Raw genomic sequence first — 27804 nt, 5'->3', positions numbered from 1 at the left:
CTTACCACTGGAGAATGTGGCATGTAACACATTTTACTACTATCACAACTTTCAATTTCGCACTCTTCAATTATTTCATTTTTTAACTGTTCGTTTATTATGCTATCATAATTCGCCCTAAGCCATTCATTACTTTTTAGTTTATTAACCAAAGATACTAGACGTCGCTTGGAATTTTCTAAATTATTACCCAAGTTTGCACGATGTGTTTTCCATAACAAACATATTAGTAAAATGCAATTCTTTTTCAAATTTCTCAATGACTGATTTATCGTCGGCTAATTTTAGATTTTCTGATTTTAATATTTCTAACATGTTTTTGGAGGGAATTTTACATTTTGGAATTTTACATTTTACATTACAAATTACATTGGAATTTTACATTTTACATTTGCAATATAGCCTAATAGAACTTCTCGAATTCATTAGATTGGAATTTGAGAGTCGGGAAGCTTCTACTTTAATAATAAACTCAAAGAAAAGAGACACAAATTACGGTGTTGAGCAGAATAAAAATAATTACATAAAAGGGGCAAGTATTCCTACTGCTTCGGCGTTAGCTACAGTGACTAAGCCGTATTGTTTCTATTGTAATGAAAATACGCATGATGTAGGAAAATGTGAGAAAACAAATGAGCAAAAATGAGCGATATTAAAATACCATGGACGTTGTTAGAGATGTTTTAAGAGAGGCCGTGTATCTTCCAGATGTAAAATGAAACTTCAACCTTGTGAGTTGTGTAATGGTTTTAATCATAATAAGCTATTTTGTAGAAATATTGTTCCTGAAGTGGGAGCAGTTTCAGATGTTAAACAGAAAGTAGTTACAGTATCAGATTCTAAGCAGAATGTAGTTGCATCCCTGTCGTTTAACTCTAAGACTGTTTATGAAACTGCTGATAAATGTGTTATATTTACAAACTTGCACTGTTTACTCTTCAGATACAGATAATACTAGAAGCCAAATAGTAAAAATCTTAATTGATGGTGGATCACAGAGGTCATTTATTAGATCTGATTTGGCTAAAGAACTAAAGTTGAGGACTTTAAGAAAAGAAGGGTTATATATTTATTCATTTGGGTACATCCAGGGTAGACTAATGGAATATAATGTTGTTCAAATTACCCTGAAAAGTATGCATTACTCTAATGGCTCAATCACTATTCCCTCCAAAATTATCGTATCCCATTATCGTACAGTGTTCTTAGTGCTTTCACATTGGACGAACTTCTAACCGGTTCAAGATTCAAGAGTTTATTCATGTGCGAAGATATTACCAAATCTGTTCGTCCAAATCTTTCTTTAATTAAACTTATAGAAGCGTCATAATTTTCATTAGATAGTGCAAACCCGGATACTGCACTTAAAGCAGGTCCTGCGAGTAAGGATTTAAGATAGGTAAACTTCTCGACCTTTGTTAACTCATTATTATTACCAATAGCATTTTCAAAGGAATTATAAAATTCCAAAAATAAACTAGGATCACCATAACATTTAGGAATTCAAATTTTCGGTAATCGAATGTTAGTTTTGTTTTCGACCTTTACGGCAGCAGTATGGTTACCAGGCGATTCACTTTCAATGCTCACTATCTGAGAATTTAAATTAAGTTCTTCAAAAAACGATATGGTGTAAACATGCTTTTTAGAAAATAAACCGTTTTTGTTTTTTAAAGAATTATTATGTGTATGTGTGTTGTTTTCCCCCTTTATTTCTCTATATATATTTCATTTTTTTTTATTCTGTTATTAACCTTTTCGTTTGTCCGAGCTTTGGATAAAAGAAAAAGGGGAACACACGCTTTTAGTACATAAAATATTTATGTATAAAGGGTTCTATAAAAGTGTTGAGGCTATTCACAAAGAATCATAACAGCGAAGACTGCAACAATTTAAAGTCGCAGATTTTGTGTAATCAAAATATTTATTTGTAGTTATCATTCAAAAGATGGAACTGCCTAAGTTAGTCCATCCTTCTACTTGTCTCATCAGCGGTCCTACGGGTTCAGGAAAAACTGTTTTTGTTAAGAAATTGATAGACCACAAAATGTTTAATTCTATGCCGTTAAATATAGTTTATTGCTATGGAAGTTATTAACCGCTTTTTATTTCAATAAAAAATGTAAAATTTGAAGGACTGCCTTCTAATTACCAATCATTACAAAATGCTTTTATTATTATAGATGATTTAATGTCTGAGTTAGCAAGCGACACGCGTTTAAGTAAGCTTTTCACAAAAGGAAGCCACCACCAAAAACTCTCAATTATCTTTATAATGCAAAACGTTTTTCATCAAGGCAAGGAGATGCGAAATATCCATTTAAATTCGCATTACATTGTCATATATAAAAATCCTAGAGATAAAAGTTAAACCATGCATTTAGCTAGACAAATGTTCCCAGGAAAACTGAAGGCCTTTCAAGAAATCTTTCAGGGTGCTACTTTGTCTCCTTTCAGTTATTTGCTAATAGATTTACGGCCTGAAACAAACGAAAGTTTGCGTCTGCGCAGTGGTATATTTCCAGGGGAGGAGCATTACGTTTACGAGCCTCGTTAAGTCACTTAATGTTGAGACGTTGCGCAATTAACATGTCTTCTACAATCGTTATTGACTCCGAAAGCTTCCAACGGAAGCCTCAATGTTACATTGTGAAAGAATTGGCATTTTTCTCCGTACATGAAGTACATCATGCCTGTTGGTCATTTCTACCCCCTCATTCGTGGGAAAAATTATCGCTCCATCATCAAAAGTGCTTTACATGGTGTAATGACCTTACGGATGAATAAGGCACCATAAGGAAAACGAAACAAACATTTATTAAAAATTAACGTTCAAAGAATTATGGTAAAAAAATTAATGTTCAAAGCATATTGGTAAACTCGGAGCACTACCTCGCTCTTACAACATAATCTACCACCTGCCTCCTCTGAGGCTAACATGCAACTGTCGTCTCTCTCACTTGCTGGGCTCTACCAGGCAGTTGATTGGCTAACCGCAGCCAGATACATGACACCCCCCGGTAAGATTGTGCTACGCCAAAGCGAAGCAGAATCTGAAAACTGAACCAACAAATACAAACTTAAATTGTGTACTCCACATACCAAATTAATTCAAAATATATGAACATGTATGCATGACATAATAACATACTTTAAAATAAGTGCAATAAACATTCATCTCGCAACAGATGAACAGACGACTTGATACAATACCGGAGTTCTGTAATAAAACATATAGGCAATACTATTTCAAAACACAATATTATAATGCAACATTAAATGAAAACCAGTAATTTGTTTTTCAAAACAGATGGAAAGTAGCTCTCGTACAATTCCGGAACAAAAGAAAGATAACTAATGCAAAGTTTTAAAACTTATTAGTTTATACTTAGTTCACACCTATTCTAATCACCAACTAGTCTTGAAAGACTATCTGCATTTTTCAATTGTGCACCAGGGCAATGAGAAATATGAATATTATAGCGCTGAAGTGCCATTGCCCACCTCTGTAATTTGGCTGAATGCGGTGCCGACTTATACAAATATAATAAGGGATTATGGTCTGTGATCAGCTCGATATTTGATCCAAACACCCAACACTCGAACTTTTTTAATGACCACACAACGGCATAAGCCTCGCGTTCAATAGTTAACCAGTTCTGCTGAATCTTCGAAAGTTTTTGACTGACAAAGCTGATAGGATGCAAACTGCCTTTGCTGTCTCGTTGTGACAAGCAAGCACCAACACCATATGAACTAGCATCACACTGTATGGTGTAAGGTTTTTCTGGTTCTGGAGTGTACAGTTTTGGTGCTTCACACAGTCGACGTTTCAGTTCTTGAAATGCTGATTCCTCAACATCAGTCCATGGAATTATCTCAGGAATTTTCCTTTTCGTAAGCTCCGTCAATGGGCGAGCTATTTCTGCATAATTCTTTATGTAATCACGATAATAGTTGAATAAGCCTAATGCACTCTTTAGAGCAGTCTTTGTTTTAGAACTTTTTATAATTTCGATGGCTTGTAATTTTTCAGGATCAGGTTGATGTCTTCCAGCTCCTATTATATACTTTATCTCCGAACGTGCAAAAACACATTTCTTTACGTTCACCGTAAATCTGAGATCACTTAACAGCATCTAAATGTTTGAGATGAGAATTCTAATCTGGTGAAAAGATAGCAATATCATCAATATATGCTTTGCAAAAATCACTATGTTTTCTTAAGGCATCATTCATCATTCGCTGAAAAGTAGAAGCTGCATTTTTTAATCCAAAAGGCATCACTATTGGGAACGATGTGTCTTGAATGATGTTAAATCACGACTTTCTTCTTCTAAAGGTATTTCCCAGTAACCTTTCAAGACATCTAAACAGGTGATAACATTCGCGTGCCCAATTTTATTGATTAGATCAGTCACATTCTCCATTGGAAAATCAACAGGCTTGGTTACTTGATTCAACAACCTGAAATCAATACATAAACGCATACTTCCGTCTTTCTTGGCAACACATACGACTGGGTATGCTATTTCAGCTTCATTTGGCTCAATAAGACCCAAGCTCTCCAATTCCTCGATCTGTTTATCTACTTCAGGTTTCAAAGATTCTGGGATCTTATAGATATACGGCTTTTTTCTTTCAGCTCCAGGTAACAACCGAATTCTATGTTCACCAACGCTGGCTATTTGGATCTCACCAGAAAATAACGCGATTTGCTTGAGTAAGAGCTCGTGTAATTCCTTTTGTTTGTTACCTTCTAAATGACTAATATCCACCTCGATGTTCCTTCTAGTTACTGCGCAATCTCCTTTATTTGGAGTTGCATGAATTTCCCCAAACTCCGAATCATCTTCAAATATCACTCCCACAGTTTGTGCTCGAACATAAAATTTTCTTATTTTGTTCACATGAACATGCCTCACACTCCCATCGGGTAATTTAACTTTGTAAGAATGAGGATTTACTCTTTCAACAATTTCACCTGGACCTGTCCACCTAGCATATAGCTTGTTGCTAGAGTCTGGTATAAGTAAATATACTAGATCACCATTTTTAAATTCTTTCATACTTTTGCGACGGTTAAAATAATATGCATAAGCTTCTTGTTTTTCCGCGGCAGATAAAGAAGCGAGCTCAGATGCTTTCTCTAAATTTATCTTTAATTCTTGTAGATAATCAACTGCTGAATTACTCAGATTAAGAGGTAATGGTATTTCATCGGACCATGATGATTTTAACACAGCTAAGGGACCTCTAGCTTCACGACCGTACATAAGCATAAATGGAGATACACCTGTAGTGCAATTTGGAACTTCCCGATACGCAAAAAGTAAATAAGGTATGTGCTTGTCCCAATTAACAGGATCTGTGCGAATTACATGATGTAACATTTGTTTAAATACCCGATTCCATTTTTCCACTGAGCCGTTTGATGCTGGATAACCAGGTGTCGAAAAACGAGGATGAGTTCCTAACCTTTTTTCGAATTCTAGAGTTAACTGTGAGGTAAAATTAGTGCCTTGATCACTACAAATTATTTCTGGAATGCCGGTTCTCATAAAAATATCCAAAAGAGCCTCACAAGTAGCTTTAGCAGAAAGACTTTTAAAGGTATGACTTCTGGCCATTTTGAATGATTATCTATCAAACACAAACAATATTTATGTTTTCTTCCTGAAGGAGGTGAAATTTCACCAATAATATCTATTTTTACTGTATGAAAGGGATATGGCGCGCGAACAATAGGAGTAATCGGAATTTTATCCGATTGTCTTTCCGGACTTTTTAATTGACATCTTTCGCATGTTCTACAATAATTTTCTACATCTTTGGATATGTTCGGCCAATAAAATGAAAGCTTAATTCTTTTAGTTTTCCTCATACCTAAATGATTTCCGAATATGGAATCATGAGCTAATTGAAGGACTTTATTTCGATAATTCTCGGGCAAAACTAACTGTTGTATGTTTTCCCCACAAATTTTTTCTTTATGAAATAATAATTCGTCCTGTAAAAAGAAATTATTCTTCCCTAATTCTGCGTCCTTAAAAGAATTTATTAACGTTTGGCAGTTTCTCTGATCGACCTTAAATTTATTCGATTCCGAATAACTGTTTAGTAGTTCATCATTCTGATTCGCAACTGAACTATAAAAAAGATTTACATTTGACAGTTCAACGGCGCCAACCTTAGGGTATTTCTGTTTATGAGTTTCCGGTTTCGTTTCAGGGAAGACTGTTGATTCATTCTCGTCTTCAAATATGCGATCCCATACATCTGGTGTAATTAAACATTGAACATTGAGCTTATCTATTAACGCGAAAAGAGCTTCTACGCGCGAATATAGACAACTGTTTGGTTTTTTGTAATAAATGGGAATAGTTGCTAACGTTGCTTCTATGACGTCGCCAAATGCGGAACTTAAAATGATTTTACCCTTACTTTCTATTTTTAAATCAGGAATTAATGTAGTGTTCAAAATTGGTATTTCCGTACCTGAATCTTTTATAGCTTCTACTTGCTTCCCTGCAATGTAAATAGTAATCTTTTCCAAGGAATAAAAATTAAGTTTTCCGTCGGAACACTCGCGTTTTTGTAAATGTTTAGAATTCACATTTGTAACAACCGCATTGTCCTTCGGTTTACTTGAAGTGTTAACTTTCGGTTTGACCGGGAAATTATCGTTCTGTTTATTGGACCTCTTAAATTTATTTCGCCTGTTCGGGCAATCGTTAGCCAAATGTAAACTGCTACTACACACGTAACATTCTCGCGGTTTGAACGAATGTTTCTGTTCATTTACCACTGAATCTTTTCTTAGCGCTGGTGGAATGTATTTAGAGTTTTTGTTGTATGAATCATGAAAATTAGCGCGTTTTTCACCTCTTATGTCATCAAAAGATTTACCTTTTGCGATGAAATAAGTGTCGCATTCCTTCGCTAGTTCTTCTGGACGTAGCCAACTTTCACCTTGTCGAACTGCAACATGGCACGCTAAATCACTATCCAACGTTTGAAAAAGTTTGTCAGAAATTATTAAGTTAATTAAAGACTCAAAATCATGGACGTTTCTACTTTTACAATAATGGATCCAACATGATCTTAAACGAGAGGCGAACTGCAAATGAGTTTCCCCCGTCAACCTTTGAGCTTGGCGAAACTTTTCTAAACATATAATTGGCGATGGTTCATATTCCTTAATGATTAAAGATTTAATTTTTTCATAATCTTTCAAATCATCATTTTTAATATATACTAGAATATTAGAAGATTTATCACCTATCACTTTAAAATTTCAGACTTAAACTCATTTGGTACGTTCTTATGCTTAAAAGCCCTTTCTATGAAATCAAAAAATAAGTTCCATGCTTCACCCTTTTTAGGTACAGAAATCGATAAAGCCTGTACAGCTTTCAAAAGCTTATCTAATGAAAGTGTATTTTCTACGTTGTTACTAGATTCGTTGCTACTATCGATTTGCATCAACCGCAGTTTCACAATTTCTTCTGACTTTTTCCTTCCTTCAACTGTAGTATTAAGAAATTCAATAACAAAATCTTTATCTTTCAAATATTCTTTAGAGCTTAAAAGCTTATTTTTTAATTCTACAACTTTTAAACTAGAATCGGCTTCTTCGCCGAGTTCCTTCAACATCGAAATCAAATCACTTTTAACTACTCCCTTAAACATATTTAGAAGAAATTTTCCTTAAAGTTACAACAAAAATTTCTCACCTTTTCTCAAAATCCAGTCGGCTTCGTTCGCTCTGGTTCTCGAAATCGAGAGCGTGCTGTAATGACCTTACGGATGAATAAGGCACCATAAGGAAAACGAAACAAACATTTATTAAAAATTAACGTTCAAAGAATAATGGTAAAAAAATTAATGTTCAAAGCATATTGGTAAACTCGGAGCACTACCTTGCTCTTACAACATAATCTACCACCTGCCTCCTCTGAGGCTAACATGCAACTGTCGTCTCTCTCACTTACTGTGCTCTACCAGGCAGTTGATTGGCTAACCGCAGCCAGATGCATGACACATGGGTGATTAGAAATCGCCATAATTTGAATTGGAATGATGGTATTTTACCTTATACCACTCTTCATATTATTTGATAGTACTTATCATCAGTTTATTCTGATATATATGTGAAAGGTTTGGAAAAGAAAAAAAAAATTAGAAAATCTCTTATTTCGAGACATTATAAGTTTAGAAAGCCCTAAAATAGAAAATTTAGAAAAGAAATTTTCATTAATATGTTCGTATCATTCTCGTGGATTTAACTGTTGTGCCTTAACCAAAGCCGCCGGTTTTGCAACCTTTATAAAAAAAAAGTATGCAGGAAGAAGACCTCATTTGCGATCAGAATGTCTCATTAGAAAGATGTACATTATCTAAAGCTCTTAGGAAAAAGTCGATCAAAATCAGCTATTTTAAAAAAGTGTCTCAATTATCTCATCAAATCCGTTTGTGAATGTGTGTTAAATCTTCTAAAAGGAAACATTCCTATCAATAGACGTAGCAAAAATCGAATCGCTCCTTTTAAAAGAATCTTAAGAAAATTAGTTGATAAAAATTACCTCTTTTTAAGAAAAGACGTCTCGTAGTTCAAAAAGGCGACGGCTTCTCATTTCAGCAGCCGTAGGTGCCTTATCATCGTTAATCCATGGAACATAGTAAGAAATTTGCTTTGGTCCCCCTGGATCGCATGCAGCATTTTGAGGATGAACATGTGAGTGATTCAAATATTCAAATTCAACATATCTTAAAAAAGAAAATGGACGATGAAGAAAAGGCAAAGATGTACATACAGGTTTTACAAAAGTATGTAACGTTTCCTAACGTAAATGCTGTCAAAGTTTCTGAAGTAGAACCTCTCGAACAATCTTATGAGATACGTTTTGATATAGAAAATGAAATCATTAAGACAGTTCCTGTCAAACAGAAAACAGTTGCAGAGAAAATAATAGTTTTTTTAAAACAACATCAGGTTTCTTGGACGCAGAACAAAGAACTGATACTGGATGGTAACGCGTTTCCTGGCTCAAATATTGTACAACTCATAAATTTTCTGTTAAGAAATATAACTTGAAAGCTTGCTGCCTTCGAACAGTTTGAAAGAAATGCTAAATATAAACAATTTTCCTGAAGAGTTCATAAAAAACAAGCATTTACTGCTGACAAAAACTGCGTGTGCTAGACCTAAAGGAGCCAAAAAGAGACTATCCTCGAAAAGGTGGTTGAAATTGTGAACAAAACAAGTTTGTAACCCTAATTTGTTTCTAAGATATGAATAAAAGAAATATCTTCTTGTGATTTTTTGCTTACTTTTTTATTATTAACACAACACACTTAACTTGGACTTCTTAATAGAGTTTAATTCCTTTATCACGTCGAAAAAAAATATAATATTTTACAAATCAGTAATTTTTCTTCAAAACAGTTCCAAAAAAATTTTTTTATATAATATACATTAATTATTCTATCATGCTGGGACTAGCTGAGAAAGGTGGGGGCCATTCTTTTATTCCTTTATACATATGTTTGGAGGAAGGGAGAACAAAGTAATGTACTATATTCAAGAAATCCTTCATGACGTCACAAAGAGCTAAGTGCACAATTTCAACAGTTTCTATTTTCCCTGGAGCGGGGGGAAGAGTTTCTTTCCCAATCTGCACCAAAGGTATGCTCCACCGCTACATTCATGACGTTATCGATCTTCAGAAACTCTCTCAGCTGGAAAAGGTTCTCCACCGCAAAAGCAATGACGTCATTTAGTAAGCATAACATGTTCGGACAAACCCTCATGACGTCGCGATGAATTTCTTACTGGAAGACTTTGCTCCACCGCTAAATCCATGACGTCATTTCTCAGAGCATATGTACTCTGAAAACTTTGCTCCACCGCAGAATGAATCATATCATCCTCCGCCATTAAAACAATAATCTCATTCTCCCCAGCTTGCTCGACCGCAAAAATAATAGCGTTAATCTCCACCGCTAAAACAATGGCATCATTCTCTACCACTTGCTCCACCGCAAAAATAATAACATCAATCTTCGCCGCTAAAACAATGACCTCTTGCTCCGTCGCAAAACAATGACGTCATGCTCCACCGCTAAAGTAATAACTTCAATCTCCGCCGCTAAAACAATGATCTCATTCTCCCTGTCGAAAACAATGCCATCATTCTCTACCACTTGCTCCACCGCAAAACAATGACATCGTGCTCCACCGCAAAAAAAATAACTTCAATCTCAGCCGCTAAAACAATGAATGCCGCCATTCTCCATCGCTTGCTCCACCGCAAAACAATGACGTAGTTCTCCATCGTTTGCTCCACCGCAAAACAGTGACGTCATGCTCCACCGCTAGAGTAATGCCGCCATTCTCCATCGCTTGCTCAACCGCAAAACAATGACGTCATTCTCCATCGTTTGCTCCACCGCAAAACAGTAATCATGCTCCACCGCAAAAATAATGGTGTCATGCTCCACCGCAAAAGGAATGACGTCATGCTCCACCGCTGAATTTTTTTATGTTCGAATACAATTCAAATTATAATTCATATTTATAAATTCAATAATTTATATAAAGAATAATTAAAATTTATTTGCTTCAATGACGCATATTATTTATTGAAATGTTTAATTATAGCGCAAGAGCATTGTTCCAAAGTAAAGTTTCATTAAGTCCTATTGTTACCATACACCAGAATTATAATTAACGAAAAACATACGATGACGATGTGATGTCATTTCCGGTATAGAAGCTATGGTAAAACAACTAAACTAGGAAATGAGTATGCTTTATGATGTCATTTCCGCTAAAATAACCAGCAGAAAACAACTCAACTCTAAAAAGCGGCGTGGTCTCTGACGCCACTCGCGTCAAGAAGCAGTAACAAACAACTCAACTGTTCCAGAACCCGTAAAATTATACTACTTACAAAATTTCAACGTTCTGAGGCTACTCGTTTTATAATTATGCGAGATACGTACGGACTGATGCCACGAAAAATTCTCTTCAGAATTCATTTTAAATCAGTTTTATAATTCATTTGGGAAAAAGGGATCCTTTATTCTGTCCTTACGTACAGATGTCTCGAAAAAACATCGTTAAATTGCATTCGATAGCAGTGAAATGGATATTTTTGCTGAAATATGGTACCCGAAATTTTTCGCGATTACAATGATTACTTTTTACTTCGTACAAGGAAGTAAAAATAACTTTGCCAAACATTATTATTCCTGATTCTAAAAATTCGTGGAAAGCCATTTCGACTACTCCCATCTTCGTACGAACGACTTTAATCAGCGGAAATATTATTTAAAAACTCTGAAAGCGCTAATTTTCGCACTCAATTTTCCGAGTGTCAACAGTCTCGCACGTTTCGGATAAAAATGCTTTATTTCGAAAAGTGTTGCTACTGCTCGCTTTCAAATCGTAGAGTTTGTTAATCGAAAATTTGTAAGTTTCACGAAATCTATACATATAAAGAGGAATGTATGTTTGTGTGTGTGTTTTTTGGTTCATGCTATTGATTTTTTGATCAATTATGATAAATGGTTTTGCCACATTTAATCGACTAAAGTTGAATATAGGTGAAATATTGGATGGAAATTGAGATTTTATAATCATTTGATTAGAAAGACGAAAATCATTAAAAATTGCGTGTCATTGTTTCTGATATAATGAAACAGAATTAGGTTATTTTTCTATCGAAATTTTTAATGTGGGCTCCATATGACATGGGACTGAAAAACGTATGAGTATGAATGGAATTTTTTGTACCATTATAAGAGAAGGATTATTAATTAGTTAATATTATTTATATAGCATTATATACGAGGAATTTTTGAGTTTAATAAATCTTAAACTCTTTAATTTTTTTAATATTTTATTAATGATATTAGTATAACTTTATAAAAATTATTTTATTGAATAAATAATAATGAATTCTGAAATTAATATTATTTAAAATAGTTATAACTAATTAATAATGCCACTTAAATCAGCATGATTCTCGAAGTAGGACTGAGTTGGAATGAAGAGCAAAACTAATGAGAATTTTTTGAGTTTAATACATATAAAACTGTTTAATTTTTGATTAATAATATAAATATGATTAATAAAATTTATTTAAAAATAATTTTATTAAATAAATGATAATTGACGCTGAAATTAATAGTGTTAAAAACAATATTAACTAATTAAAAATGCCACTTAAATTTGCGTGGTTCTCGAAGTATGGTTCAGTTGGAATGAAGAGCAAAAGGTAAGAGATTCTAGCAAGTTTCGCAAATCTAAAATTGTTTAATTGTATTAAAATTACGCAACCTTCCAGCTAGAGATCAGATATTCAGATATCCTTTTTTAGCGCAAATCATATCGCAAATCCAACGTAATTTCTCTCAAATATTTAAAAATTATGCTAATTTAGGTAATACTCGTATAATGCAGCTTCTTAAACGAGACTTTAACCTGACTTCGAAGCTGAAGTCCAAAGCCGTAAAAGTCTCAGAAACGAGTACGGTATTAATTTAATAATAAGTTGCTTGTATTTGAATGAAATCGTCTATCAATTAGATGCATAATTCTCAGCGTATAACATAAGAAAGAATAGGTTCAAAGCATGTTGTATATAAAATGCAAAATTTCTTTGCATTATAATAACGCTTTGTGGCATGGGTTCACTTTAAGTACTGTCGAGTAGAAGTTCCTCTCTGGAGATTTCTGGTAAAAGCAGGAAATACTTGGATCGAAATGATTGAGAAATTGAGCAATTTAAAATGTATCTTTTTGTTTGTTAAGATGTATCTTTTTGTTTAAATTCCAGTCAAAGTTTCTACTGAGCGAGTTACAACAAAACTTCGTGTGAAGCCTACAGATCGTCTAAAGTCCACAACTGAAATACAAATTAGCCCGACCTTCATTATTCGCTGAAAATGGCTCAGATGTTTCAGCCGGTAACACGTAATAGCCTTGTGTACGAAGCCGAAAACTTATTCAGCAGTTTGCTCGGAATAAGAGATGAAGAAGTACAACAAGTGCACACGTAAGTCTGATATATATATGTATACACATAAAATGAATTTTACGTACCAAATTATTTTTCTGTTTAAACGAAAAGAGTTCTTTATCTGGACAAATTGCATTATTTTTAAAGAAATGCACTTCAGATTTCAGGAATAAATTCTAATTTTCCTCGAATCCAAAAAAATCTTTTGAATCCTCCATATACCATTCATTATAATAATAAAATGCTTACTTAGTATTAGAAGTTTTGAATTAAAGTTAAATTTAACCTTTAAATTTAAGCAGTATGAGTTTCGCGAAAGGTTAAGCTGTCTTTTCTCAATTCTACGCGATTTTAATGATAATATTAATAAATTGTTTAAACTTGCAGACGAACAGCAAAGAAGTAGGCCTTCCTTTAACAGTCAGAAAATCTACAGCTTCTTCCTGCTATTTGGATCTATTGCCGAATAGAATTCTAAATAAGATTATTAGAGACTTTGTTCCCGGAAACAAAACTCTTAAGTGCACATTGGTATCGCTACCAAGAAAGCGTTTCGAACACGGACCAATCATCTTCTACTACTCTTGCGACGTTGAGTCTTTGAAAGATTACGTTTGCTTCTTAATTCGCATTTGTTTCGAAGTATTCAGCATGTTTTGTATTTCTTTCAAGTTCCTTCAACTAGATTGTGAAAAAATTGAATTATTTGTATTTGATCCAACTTGGCTTTGGAAATTTTCAGTAAGTATCCACGATGTTTTAATTTTTTAGAAGAAATTGGGTCGCAAAATATATACAACGGTATGTGCGGCAAAAGTCAAATGATGCAGCAAAAAATATTGCTACCATATTGGTTCAGTTACAGAAGCCTCTCTTTTGGTTGCGATACCAATGTGCACTTGTAAATTATCCTGTCCGAAAACTTGCAATTTCAGAAATTGTTTGGTTGGGCTTTCAGAGAGGGAAGACACTTGACATTTTTTTCTTTCTTTTATTTTCTCATGTAAACTGTTCACCAGCACAATTCAAGTAATTCGGATTATTAAAAGATTCTTTCTGACCACGTTCAGATCGTTAGCACTTATAAAACTGCATAGTTTATGAAGCTTTCATTCCCCTTGAAAAGCAGAAGTTTAGTTGTTAAGATAAAAGACATATTTAACAGAATGAATCTGACGATAGTCAACGACGACTGAAGGTGTCTGAAAGTGATGTCTTTCTCATTTAAATACACTGCTGGACATTGAAATGCAACACCAAGATGGAGTGGTGAGAAATTTATGCAAATTTTAGAGTAGACGCACGTCACTGAAGTATGCGAATGATGTGAAATGCGCAGCTCTCCGACGCACGTGAAGTAAGATTTAAGGGAAGGAACGTGCAGGATGGGCAATATTCGTGTCGTTATTTCTGCCAGACGAGTTATCGAAGAAAGTTGGTTTTTGTCCCGGAGGATACGTGTAATAGGAGAGAATGCCAGGCCACCGTCAACGAAGGCCCATCCAGCAGATAGACTATTTTACGAGGGGTATGGTGATCGGACTGAGAAGAGCGGGTTTGTCCTTATGTCAAATCGCAGCTGATACCCGCATGGATGCGAGCACGGTGCATCGGCAATGGCGAAAATGATTGGAACAAGGAAATATGGCAAGAAGGAGGTGTGTAGGTGCTAGAGTGACGTCAGCACGCGTGGATCGACGCATCCGTCGACAAGCTGTGGCGGTCCCGCAAGTCACTTGCATCGCGATTTTGCAGCATGTGCAAGATACCCTGGATATTCCTGCATCGATCAGAACCATTTCCTGTCGATTGGTTGAACGTGGCCTGCACTCACGGCGTAAGTTAAGAAGATTGCCATTGACCCCACAGCATAGACGCCAAAGATTAGAATGGTGCCGGACTGGAGCGATTTGGGTGACAGAATGGCGAAACGTCGTGTCCTCAGATGAGTCACGCTTCTGTTTATCCAGCGACAGTCGCATGCGTGTGTGGCGTCGACGTGGAGATAGATCTAATCCGGCAGTTATTGTGGACGTGGAGATAGATCTAATCCGGCGCGGTGGAACGAACCACCGCGCGACAACTTGGCATAATGGTTTGGGGCGCTATTGCCTACGATTTCATGTCACCTCTAGTTCGTATTCAGGGCACTAAGATGGCCAAACGATACTTGGATAATGTACTGCGGCCGGTTTCAATCCCCTACCTTCAGGGGCTGCCTAATGCAATTTTTCAGCAGGATAACGCCCGACCACACAGTGCTCTCATCTGCCAACTTGCTCTGCAAGGTATACAGATGCTTCCCTGGCCATCGTACTCTCCTGACATGACACCAATCGAACATGTATGGGATATGATAGGACGCCATTTGCAGGCTCTGCCCCAGCCTCATTCAGAAGACGAACTGTGGCAAATGGTTGAAAGGGAATGGAGAGCCATCCGTCAGGACACCATCCGCACTCTTATTGAATCTATGCCTAGACGTGTTTCTTCGTGAATCGCTGTCCGCGGTGGTCCTACATCCTACTGAGCCTCAATTCAAATTCCAAATTTGCTCTTTTCTGGTGATTTTAATGCTCATAATGTTTCGTGGGGATATGCTACTACGGATGTAAAGGGTAGACTTCTGGAAGATTTTTTATCTCCAGTTTTAATCTCGTGAAACATAATTCACATGATGCTCCTCCGACTTTTGATCGTCAACATTCACATGGTTGGCCAGATTTGACTTTGTCTACTTTGCCTATGACCTCTCTTCTTCAAGATTGGCGAGTAATTGAGGGTCTAAGTCTATCAGACCATAACTATATACGTTTTTCACTCGCGGGAACTACAGCCACCTCAATCATACGGCGTTATAATTTACCTGGCCGAAAGGTCAGACAGTTTACTGCAGCCATTCAAGCCAATTTGGCCTCTTATCATTCTCGTCTTCAATCTCTGCATTCTCGTGAAGATCTACAAAATTTTACTAGTGATCTTATGTCTACCATTCGAATAGTATGTGATAGTGTTTTGCCTATTCGTACCACTAAGAAGTTATGCACATTAAATTGGTGGAATGCTCAGCTTCGTACTCAACAACAAAAATGTAGAGCTCTTCGACGTCGGCTAAAGCAAGAGCGTCGAAATAATATCAGCTCCAATACTCTGCTTCTTTACCGACAGGAAAGAGCATGTTACAAACAAATGATTATACGTGCCAAATTAACTAGCTGGCGCAAATTTTGTTCTGAGACAACATCTGTTTATGGTATTCATCATAAGATTGCGACCGACAAGCTGTTTAAGCCAGCAACTTTCCATCTTTTACCTACAGTTAGTCCTAATAGTCACCTGACTGAATCAACTCTATCAGAAGTCCTTGATACGGTTTTTTCTACAGATGATAATTCAACTGATTCCTCCTTTCATCAGACTATTCGAAATCAAACTTCTAGTCTTCAAACACCAGACGATGTTATTTTTACTACTCAAGAAATTCGGCAAGTCTTACGCCAACTCCCTATTAAGCGCGCACCGGGTCCAGATGGTGTTGACTATCGTATTGTCAAATTGATTATTAGCACCAATCTCAGTCTCTTCCAAAGCCTGTTTAATAAGCTATTCAATAGTGGAACTTTTCCTCGATGTTTTAAAATTGGCCAGGTGATCTTATTTTTAAAGAAACACCGTGATCCAGCCCGTGCCGATTCTTATCGCCCTATTTGTTTGTTGTCAGCTTTTGGCAAAACTTTTGAAAAACTTCTTATGGGACGATTGAGATTTCATTTGCACTCAACAAATTATCTGTGTCCTTTTCAATACGGTTTTCGCACCAAAAGATCAACACTGCACGCTTTAAAGGAAGTTCAAGATACCATCCTGCGCAATAAGTTCTTCGGCCACCACACAGCGTTTATCTCAGTGGATTTATAGAGCGCCTTCGATACGTTGTGGTGGCCGGCAGTTCTGTATGCATTAATAGATGCCAATTGCCCCCGCAATTTATATAATACTCTTGCACATTATCTGTCCGATCGACATTTGATCATTTCCTATAATGGAGGCCTGGTACATAGATGTCAGACTCGAGGGTGCCCGCAGGGTTCATGTGCGAGACCCTTTCTCTGGAATGTGACATACAATCTTATCCTTAAGCAGCCATGGCCTGAACATACAACTGTGGTTACTTATGCCGATGATACCGCATTCATAGTGCGAGGTAGGACTCGTGATCAACTTCAAGCAAACTCACAGGAGACCTGTTCTTTGTTTCAGACTAGATGTGAAGATTTTAAATTGCAAATCTCTGAAGAGAAATCGCAAATTCTGATCATTCCTAAGAAGGGTGGTTCTATGACTCGTCAGCCGAGAATAACCATAAATGGCAAGCGTCTTCGTATTAAACGTGAACTTAAATACCTTGAAATTATTTTCGACGACAAACTCAATTGGATTCCCCATGTCTTAGATCTCAAGAAGCGTACTGCTGTGATTGCTCAACGCCTTAAACTTATGAAGGGAATTCACTGGGGCTTAAATCCACATCTTCTTAAAGTTTTATATGCAACAGTAACTGAAAAGATTGTTTCATATGGTGCTGCAATTTGGGCAGCACCAATGCAAGGACGCAAAGTCCGACATTTAAATAGTATACAGAGACCATTTCTCTTAAATATCACTCGTGCCTTCCGCACATCACCAGCTAACGCCCTCGCAGTTGCAGCTGGAGTCTTGCCTTTACCTATTGCGGTTGAAAAGGAAGCAGCTTATCAGTTGATTAGACAACTTGCCTGTTCAGTTCAGTTTGGAGATCACTCTTTCTCCTCCCATGATTATGAAGCAGCAATAAACAGAGAAGATCAACACCCCTCCCTCTATGGTACGGGAGTTAAAGTTAATCTCAAACCGAGTCATCAAGTTTCTCATGCTGATCTGGTCTTTTATACTGAAGGCTCTAAATTGGAAGATCAGGTTGTCTGTGCATATATAGCCATACTGCAAGATCAGACAACTCTTCACCAGTGGAAATGCCATCTGTCTTCTTTTAACAGCGTCTTCCAGAGTGAGGCTATTGCTATTCGACAAGCAATACAAACAATCATTAATCATCGATATTGACATTCCTATGTTCTTACCGATAGTCTCTCCACATTGTATGCCATTTTAAATCCTCTGCATTCATCCCACATTATTGTGGACATTCAAACTAGTTTGTCTCGACATAAAAATCTACACATTTGTTTAGAATGGACAAAAGCTCATGTGGGGAACTACGGTAATGAAACTGTCGATAGGCTTGCTAAAGAAGCAGCACAGAATCACGAGATAACACAGACCTTGACGGTTTCACGCCCAGTATCTAATCTAAAGCGTCACTTACTTCTCACAGCCATCTCCTTGTGGCAAAATGCATGGAGTTCGGAGGAAACTGGTCGCCGAGCATTTGCCCATGTCCCTAAAGTAGATTTAGACCGATTAATCATGCCATCACAGCTGATCTTCTACATTACGGGCCACGGGCCTTTTCCCTTATATTTCGAGAGACATGGACTCTCTTCCTCAGCACTCTGTAGTTGTGGACAACTGGGCAATCCAGAACACTATCTAATCGATTGTCCACTTACTACTGAATTCCATATTCCTTTTCCACCAACGGATAGGACTGCCTTTAGTCGTTTTTTGATTAAGCAACGGCATCAAGTCAAAAAGATAGTCCGTTTAATTGACAAACTGATGAATCTGGGACTTGATCTTCGTGCCTTATAATATCGACATATGATTCAACTTCTTCAACTGCTTGTATATATTATAACCCATCTACTTTTATGCTCTGAAGTGTTTGTAACCATTGTAATCTATTGTAATCCATCTGTTATAAGTCGCTGTGTATAGCAGCAGTCAAATATTTGTATATTCTCTCTCAGCATCTTTTTCTAAGTGCAACCAGGTAATATTGTCTATAACAGCTGTCCTTGAACCTATGGTACATTTAATACCAGGTGCTGTTTAGTATCTGTATATCTTGCATTTGCCTATTTACCGATGAATAATAATGTTATCTTTTGCATATGCACATTTATTATCAAGTGCTGTTAAATATCTGTATATATTGAATTTGCATATTTATCTGTTGCATATGTATTGTCCTAATAGTCTCTTTGTTGTCCATAGCAGCTATCAATGTACTTATGGTACATTTTTTACCAGGTGCTGTTAAATATCTGAATATATTAAATCTGCATATTTACCTATGAATAATAATGTTATTGTCTTTATTTTTATCTTTTGCCCATGTATTATCAAACATATAACTGTCTGTATTCCCTCATAATGCACTATGATAATATCTACATTGAACGTATTTTGCGTTTTTCACTGTATAATAGTATATAATATCTTGGCATATCTAGTTGGGCGTATTAATGGTACATTGTTTGCCAGTTGCTGTTAAACATCGTTATACCATATACTTGCATATTTGGCTATACATTATACTGTTACTGTCTTCTTTTCATCAATTGCCCATGTAACATTTAATTCTCTGTGTAATAATAACACTGAATGTATTGGGGTCGCTAGAGATTTTCATTGTATAATATATCCAACCATTATCCATTGTTTTAAATATATCCATTGTATTTATACCAACATTGAATGTATTTTGTGTTTTTCACGGTATAATATATGTTCATAATTTGTGGCATACTTAAGTCTATATTTCATCCTTTGCAAATGTATAGTAACACATTTAACTGTCTGCATCAATTTATTTGCTGCATAAGGATCACAAGTGTCATGACAATTTTAAATGTATATTTGTGTTACCAACACTGAATGTATTTTATATTTCTATTGTATAGTATTGTATAGTATCTACTGTATCGTATCGTATTATGGTATTGTTTTGTATTGTATAGTATCTTATATCAGTTGGCTTTATACGGGTTAAATATGTTAATTTTTATTCATTATAATCGTTTAATTAGCTTTTGTATTGTATTGTATTGTATTGTATTGTAGTATTGTATAGTATTGTATGGTATCTTATATAAGTTATCTTTTATGCAGGTAACTGCATCAATTTATTTGCTGCATTAGGATCACTGGTATCATGACAATTTTAAATGTATTTTTGTGTCACCAACACTGAATGTATTTTGTAATTTCATTGTATAGTATTGTATAGCATCTACTGTATCGTATTATATTGTGGTATTGTATCTACTGTATCGTATTGTATTGTGGTATTGTATAGTATTGTATAGTATCTTATATCAGTTGGCTTTTAGTACAGGTTAAATATGTCAATTTTTTTTGTATTGTATTGTATTGTAATATTGTATAGTATTGTATAGTATCTTATATTCGTTAACTTTTATGCAGGCTAAATATGTTATTTTTATTCCTCATAATCGTATAATTAGCGTTATTGCATGTTTTTCCCACAATACCACGTGATGAAGCGTATTGTACCGCTATTGCATTCTGTTACATTGTATTCTTTTATTTTTATTTCTTTTGGTATATCCTCTGTGTATTGCTGTAATCATTTACATTCATTATTTCACTATGTTCTCTATTTTTATGTTATATTGTCATTAAGTCTAATTCTACTGTCTATATTTTATTCATTGTATATTATTGGGCTGCCCAACATCAGACTGTACTTTAGCTTATGTATATTCTATATTTGTGTGTATTACACCTTTGTAAAATTTTTGCTTATTGTCCAAACTCGCCCTTTTTGGCCCTACATGCTTTTGTTATTTTATTTAATAAATGTGGGGCCTGGGCGGTTGTTGGGACTGTCTTTCGTGGGCATTTGGTCTGTTGGACTGCCCCCGGGTTGAATTTGGCTCTGGGTTTGGGCGCCCGGCGCGTGGCGTCTTGTGATTCCTCTTTAGGCTCTAGATATAGGTGGACGTGGTGCTATACCGATTAACCTTTTGGTAAAGGGACAGTGCCCACGTCCTCCGTTGCTTATCGCTTATCCTACTGAGCCGACGTCGTTCTCGCCCTGTATTCTGACTATCATTTTGAAATAAAGATCACTTATTGCTGCTTGCTGTCTCTGTCTTTTCTCCAAATTTCATCACTTTCTGACCACTCCTTCTTGGTGTTGCATTTTCATTGTCGAGCAGTGTAAATAAACTGATTTTGAACAGGCAGTTTGGCTGTTTTCTTGAGTGAAGTCCAGATTTCTTCTTCTTTTTTTTTTTTTTTTTTTTTTTTTTTTGAGGGTGGGAATGGAACTGTTTTGAGCAGTCATTTGCATCGCAGAAGAGTTTTTTCTCTTTTTTTTCACTCCTGGGAACTATTCTGTCACCTATATGCTATTTAGGATTCTCTTGAGGAATATACTTATTAGTCAGGGCATAATGTTCTTTACTTCTGATGTTGAACATAAAATCTGCATATTTAATTTCGGCAATGACGACAGCACAGAACTGGGATCTCAAGTCTGTGCAGCATACGTTTCATTGAAAAGGTAGCAATTTTATCCTGTCCTTGTCTACTCAGAAAATGTCTAATGCAGTCTGTAGAAGAATATTTGTGTTAAAGCACCTTCGTAATTCATTTTGAAAAACTAGGGCTTAAAATGGTGACTGAGAATTGCAATAGCGTAAGGTCATTTTTCAGTAAAAGTACTCCAAACTTGATTGTTTTAATATTGTGTATTGATCTTCAGAAGAAAGTATGTCTATCACAACAGCTAGCACCTGAATCTATCTGATAAATAATTTTGCACTAACGACTCGTTTAGTACTTTGCCTTTTACTTCTAGTGTTGCGCCGATATTTGAATCTCTATATTCTGTGAATCTGTATCGCAAGTGGTAAGTAGATTACAGTTACAGGTGCAAAAGCTGCAGCGAGTTTCAACCTTCGTTTTTTGAGTAATAAATTATGGACACTTACTCTTCTAATTAATTTCTTTAAGGGACTATTGATTCTGGCTGTTAACCGCTATGTTGACCTACCAGCGACCGACCGGTAAAAGCAGCTGAACACTGGTATTTCCTTTCGGATTTTGAGTCCCAGCGAACGAGGTGGCTACATGGGCCTTTTCTTAAATAACGTGGATATGACGTAACGTGTCCATAACGTGGATATGAGCTAGGGCGCCTATTGTACGATCACTGGATTCAACTAAGTGCGATCAATATTGTCTAAAATAACCGGTATCGTCTACAGCCTTCAACTTTATTGAGAAACTCATTCTGCGTTCCTCGGTTAATGCGCGGTTCGGTTCATTTGACTTTATTGAAAGAGGATAAGTCTTCAGGCAGCTTTAGACCAATCACAGTACATATGAGTGAAGTAATTTACAGCTTGGGTCAGCTAAAGCTCTAGGAATATTTATTCAAGCGCTCAGGGGCCGAGCTTCTAGGAATATTTTTCTCCCATCGTTTCTCTGCGGACATGTCAGTGGCGTAGCTAGAGCTTTTGCAGCTCGGGGCGGTCCCTGAAATTATCGTCCCTCTTGATATCCAAACAATTAACTAAAAAATGTTAAAATGACACATATGAAAATAAATTTATGTTTAGATTTGAAAAAAAAATTATTTGCGAAATTTGAAAATTATAAAATTATTTTGCTCAGATTTTTGTTATCAAAACCTTCGATGAGATTGCAGAAGTCTACTTGATTGCTCCAGTTTGTGTAATTTAGGCAGAAAGAAAGAATTCTTAACTGCAAGTAAACATTTATTGTTCTAAAATACTTTCTAAATAATATTTACAGAAAACTGCGCTCACAACCAGCAGCGTATACAGTAATTGTGGGTAAAGTTTGCAATAGTATTGCAATTGCAGATTGTATCTTAGAATAAACTGCAAAAATACTAAAGCACAGTATTTCCACGTAATATGACAAACTGCTCTTCTAGCAGTGGGTTGATTGACTGGTAGATAAAATTCATTTGCTATGCACTACTAATATTATCCATAAGCAAAAAACCGTAAAGTACACAGTATCTGAAATTATGACAATTATGTATTACTTATGAAATGGTATATAAAATTAGCAATAATGATATTAAGACATATTAATCTAGCGCTGTTTGATGTATTTATAAGCGTACGGGATCTAAGAAGACCAAAGAATTTAATTTGATAACATATGGAATTGGCGTGTTATGTATAAATTAATTAAAGGAAATGATTTGTGTGACATATTGTTTATGGGATCCCTCTATGCAGGGTATAAGTATTTATCCTATCCAGTGGCAGCTGGAAGATGCGTGGTTTAAATTATGGCATAAGCCCATTCATTTCTCACATTATGGATATAAAAAAAATAATGGTAGCATCCGAAATAAAACGGCAGTCAGATTTGGTGGAATAGCGTTAATCGCTTCCCTCAATCTCCCTTTAAGGGGACACGGGATATTTGAATGAAAAATTTTTACTTTTTGTTCAAACTTTAAAATATTTTTCAGTTATGTGTATTGTGCATGTATTTACCTAAGTATACAATTTTATAATGATACAGGTAAAATCTTTCAAAAAAAGGTAAAATAATTTTATGTATTTTTACGTTTTTATATTTATATTCATATAGCCCCTTGCTCATAAATTTAATAAGAAACCTACAGTAATTTTCCTAATGAATCTATATCAAATGATAAATAAAAGTGGGCATGCATTTTAAAATAAGATGAAACATCATTGAAAAATAAATTATTTATTGAATTTTTCACAATTTTTTTAATTTTTGTGGGTCGTTATTTTACGAAAAGCCTAATTCCTAGAAACGTTCATCAACAGTAAAATGGATGCACAGTTCTCTTGTGAATAGTATTGGAATGATACAAATCAAGTATGAAAATAATTCGAGAACAATTAAAACGCAAGAGATAAATTCAGTACTCAAAATTTTCAAAAATCTGAAATCCGTGAAAACACAATATAAAGATTTTCTTTTACTTACATACTTGAAAATGACTTATAAATGCTTCTGCATTCTATTATATTACTACTTCATTTATTAGTTCTTTCTCTGCTCAATTTTGTTCATTTGGTGTAAACAGAATCAGTTTTATGTGCTATGCTCTGTAGACAAGCATAACACACGGTACATCACGTAGACTTGTATTCACTTGCTAACCTACTTTTACCTATATTTCAAATATTATTGTCTAAAATTTTTCTTTAGTTATTTTGCATAGCATTGCAAATTCAATATTATATAAATGAAATGGATTTAATCTATTCAAGTCTTTGATTGATTGCACAATGGCAATTTGAAACAAAAGCGATTCAAACTCTTTCTAAATATTGGTAGAGGACATTCGGTTACAGAACAGTTATCAGTGTCTCTTGGTATCAAAGCAATGGATAGGAAAGCTTGCAATAAATGTGTTGTTCAGCTTGTAAATGTGATCAAAGGTATAAAAGAGAAGGTATTTGAGTTGTCCAGAAAATAGTAAGGAATAACATGAAAGCTGGTATCCATCTATGAAAGGTGAGTATATTATCGACACTGGAGTGTCGTTTCATAGTATATGGCATAAATGTAGACACAATTCCTTGAATTCTATTGGCTGTGCTAATCATATTTTATATGACCTAGCAATTGATTTTGTGGTAATAAACTATATATTTACTCAACTTTATGCAACTTTTTATGCTTCATAATGACATCAATTTGAATATATTTTAATATTTATGGAAAAAAAAACTAAATGCATAAAACATAATATTTTAATTATTTTGGAAAGTATATCAAAATGTGATTGTTCGATGGTAGAAAAATTTTACAGTCGAAGAGATTATAGATAAGTAGCATAAAAATTTAAACATAGGTCAAAACAGAGTTAAATAACTTGATATTCAATTTTATGCACATTTTGATATTCAGAATCACATTGCTTTGAAAATACTTTAATATTTCAGGCTAAACATGACTAATTAAAAACATTGTAGGGTTTATATTTATTTTAACTAACATTTATTTTAAGTTTAAACTATTATTCCTGTCAAGCCTTACTTTCCGCTGGAATTGCCAATGCCAGATTATGTAAATTTTAGTAGAAAGCGCAAGGATTCAAATTATCAGCGGAAGTATTCTGAGTTAAATAGAAGGGAAACGAGTTCAAAAGGGTGCTTTCTTGCTTCACGAGTGTGGAGGTGGCTAGTTAGAAATTGAAGAACCATGCGTTTCGGCCTGTGTGCTTGCCTCGGCAAATTGTTAATCTTTCAACGTAATATTCAGAGTTTGCTGAATTATCAGCGGTATTTTAGAACGCGGTGAGGTTAGTTACGTTTAGAGAGCCTCGTAGTTAGTCACTTGTTATTATCTCTTTTCAGTTTCTTATTTTTATTTTACCGCCGGGTCGGCGTAGTTTGTGAGCGTCAAGAGCACGCATTTGTAATTTCTAAAGTTGAATAAAAAGGGATTTAAACTCTTCTCAAGACTTTGGTCTATTTCCAGTTCTCAGCAGTCTCCACTTTGTTGCGTGCAGGTTGGAAGCGGGCAACTTTACAACATATATAATTTCATTCAAACATATATAATTCAAAACATATATAATTTTATTTTCATATATAATTTCATCATTCATATAGAATTTCATGTTGTTCCCGTACTGCTTTCTCGAAAGCTCAAAAACTTTCTCTTTTATACTCTTGCTTTCTTTTACAAGCTGCACAACACATTTATCGAAAGTTTTCCTGTCCATTGTTTTCATACCAACAGACATTGAAAACTGTTCCATAGCAGAATGTCCTCTACCAATACTTAGAAAAGCTTCAACCATGTTTTTGTTTATCTCAAAACGCCGCTGTTCAGCCAGTCGTGGACTGGAGTATGTTGAGCCATAAAGTGCATTGCATGAATTACACATTATCTGTAGCGTTGAAGAATAACCAAAATTATCATTATTTTGTTTACTTTTAGTTCATTTTTATTGCAAAACTGACACCGAAGTTCTTTGAGTAAATGAATCCCCATATTATCACACATGACAGTGTAAGTAGAAGCATTATGTTCTACTAAATCATCATTATTTCGAGCGTTACTGAAGAAACACAACTTCTGTTCAGTCCTCGACATTTTACTATTGTTTAAAATGTGTCTCTGTGTGTCAGAAAAATCAGAATGTAGTAACACATCTACATCAGAATGGTGTGAAACATCAGCATTTGGATTGCATACTTTGTGCAAACCTGTATCAAAACATTCAACAGTTTCACTTTTGCGTTTATTCCATCTTTTATTTGCTTTATCACTTGCAAATTTCCCTTTTTTTTTTTTTTTTTTTTTTTTTTTTTTTGTGGTACTTTTTCGTTTTGCCGGCGCAAATCTCGCCAAGCAGACTTTATTGGCGACAACATACAGTATACACATAAAAAATATTAAAAAAATATTAGTTCTAAGAATTCTTTTAAAAAAAGAAGGCGTAAACATTTTAATATCGCTTAAAATTTTATAAAAAGCCAATAAATAAAGAAAATAAATTTGTAAAAAGACATTAATTTGCGAGTGCAAAGTCTGAAAAACAAATATGGCAGCCCTTTAAATGCCCTTTAAACGCATTTAAATGTCCATGTCAAAAACGAAATTTCCTTATAAAATGCTTAATTTTCATCGCAACTTAAAAATTCTTTTATGTAAACATCACTTACATTATTCTTTATTTTTAGAAACAAAAAACGAAATTTCGAATTTTTGAAAGAAATTTACTAATTTGAACGTCCCTTGTCCCCTTAAGTAGGGAAAACGTAAAGAATTATCAAATGCTGTAAATGTTAGCATATTCAACTAGCAAACTGGAGATCTGTGATTCGAATTAGAATCACATGAAGAGACTGATGTATTAATCAAGAAAGTGAATGATTATTAATCATTAAAATCATGAGGTGATTTTAAATAACATTTTATTAACATCTAATATTAATAAACACAAAATGACAAACTTAACATGGAATTCCATAAAACAATTAAGGCTTAGAGAGTGAGTTAAGTACAACAGTTCAACTCTGCCCCTCGCGTTGAAGGCTCAGGTGCAAAGCACTTGGAGAACAGGCGCCTAGGCTAAAAGCCTCATCCTGTATATAACGAACGCATGGTGAAATGGCATAACTTTCGCCTTCAAAGAAATGCTCCAGCCATAGCAAAATAAAGCAATTAAAAGTAGATATAATGTCCGCGGGCGTACCTTTATAGGAAGAAATAAGCATCGCAAAACCATATGAAGCACAAAATAAGTCACTCACAAGTAGGGTAAGGGGCTTCTATCTGTTTACTTCAGGTAAATGGTAATAGATGACCCCTACATTTCTATGTAACATAAGATCACCAATTACCTGATAAGTGAATACATATAATAAATAGCCAGCATTGTGTTGGTAAAGTATCAACAATGTAATGTATCATAGAATGTAATTGATGTAAATTAATTGTTGTAAAAACATATGTACTTGCATACAATGCACTGACAAATATAAGTTGGCAATGTATCAGCATATGTATGCAGATATATCTAAAAGTACGTAGTACACATATGTATGCAGATGAAGCTCTTTTTTTCTTTTGTTTTCAGATTTATTTATGTCTTTTTTATTATTTTATATTCTTCTCAAATTTTGACAGCTGTTTGTAAAAAAAAATGTAAACAAGTCAATGATTGTAGGCATGATCTACTATACACTACAAATAAGTTACTTCTATCCACCACAATTTATAATGTCATGATCAATTTTTACATGCAGATAACATGTACTGCTAGACAATAATATAATTTCTGAAAATCAATTAACATAAAAACGTACGTTAAAACAAATTTTGA

At 34.9% G+C, this 27804-nt stretch overlaps 1 protein-coding gene across 4 annotated transcripts in view; it reads left to right on the top strand.

Moving 5' to 3' along the window:
* The window catches only part of LOC118205845 (uncharacterized), a 93309-nt gene that overhangs the window by 35034 nt on the left and 30471 nt on the right, over window positions 1-27804 (top strand). For all 4 annotated transcript variants that reach the window (XM_085821368.1, XM_085821360.1, XM_085821365.1 and 1 more), the window contains one exon: window positions 12846-13064. In XM_085821368.1, coding sequence (XP_085677494.1) covers window positions 12955-13064 — 110 coding nt within the window. In that variant the 5' untranslated portion in view covers window positions 12846-12954. The remainder of the gene's footprint in view (window positions 1-12845; window positions 13065-27804) is intronic.

Source organism: Stegodyphus dumicola, chromosome 1 (genome assembly GCF_044657685.1).
Source record: "Stegodyphus dumicola isolate Sdum_Otavi_A_Nest chromosome 1, ASM4465768v1".
Classification (NCBI taxonomy): Eukaryota; Metazoa; Arthropoda; class Arachnida; order Araneae; family Eresidae; genus Stegodyphus; species Stegodyphus dumicola.
Note: the sequence above shows the minus strand (reverse complement) of the source record. Positions and strands in the feature narration are given on the sequence as shown.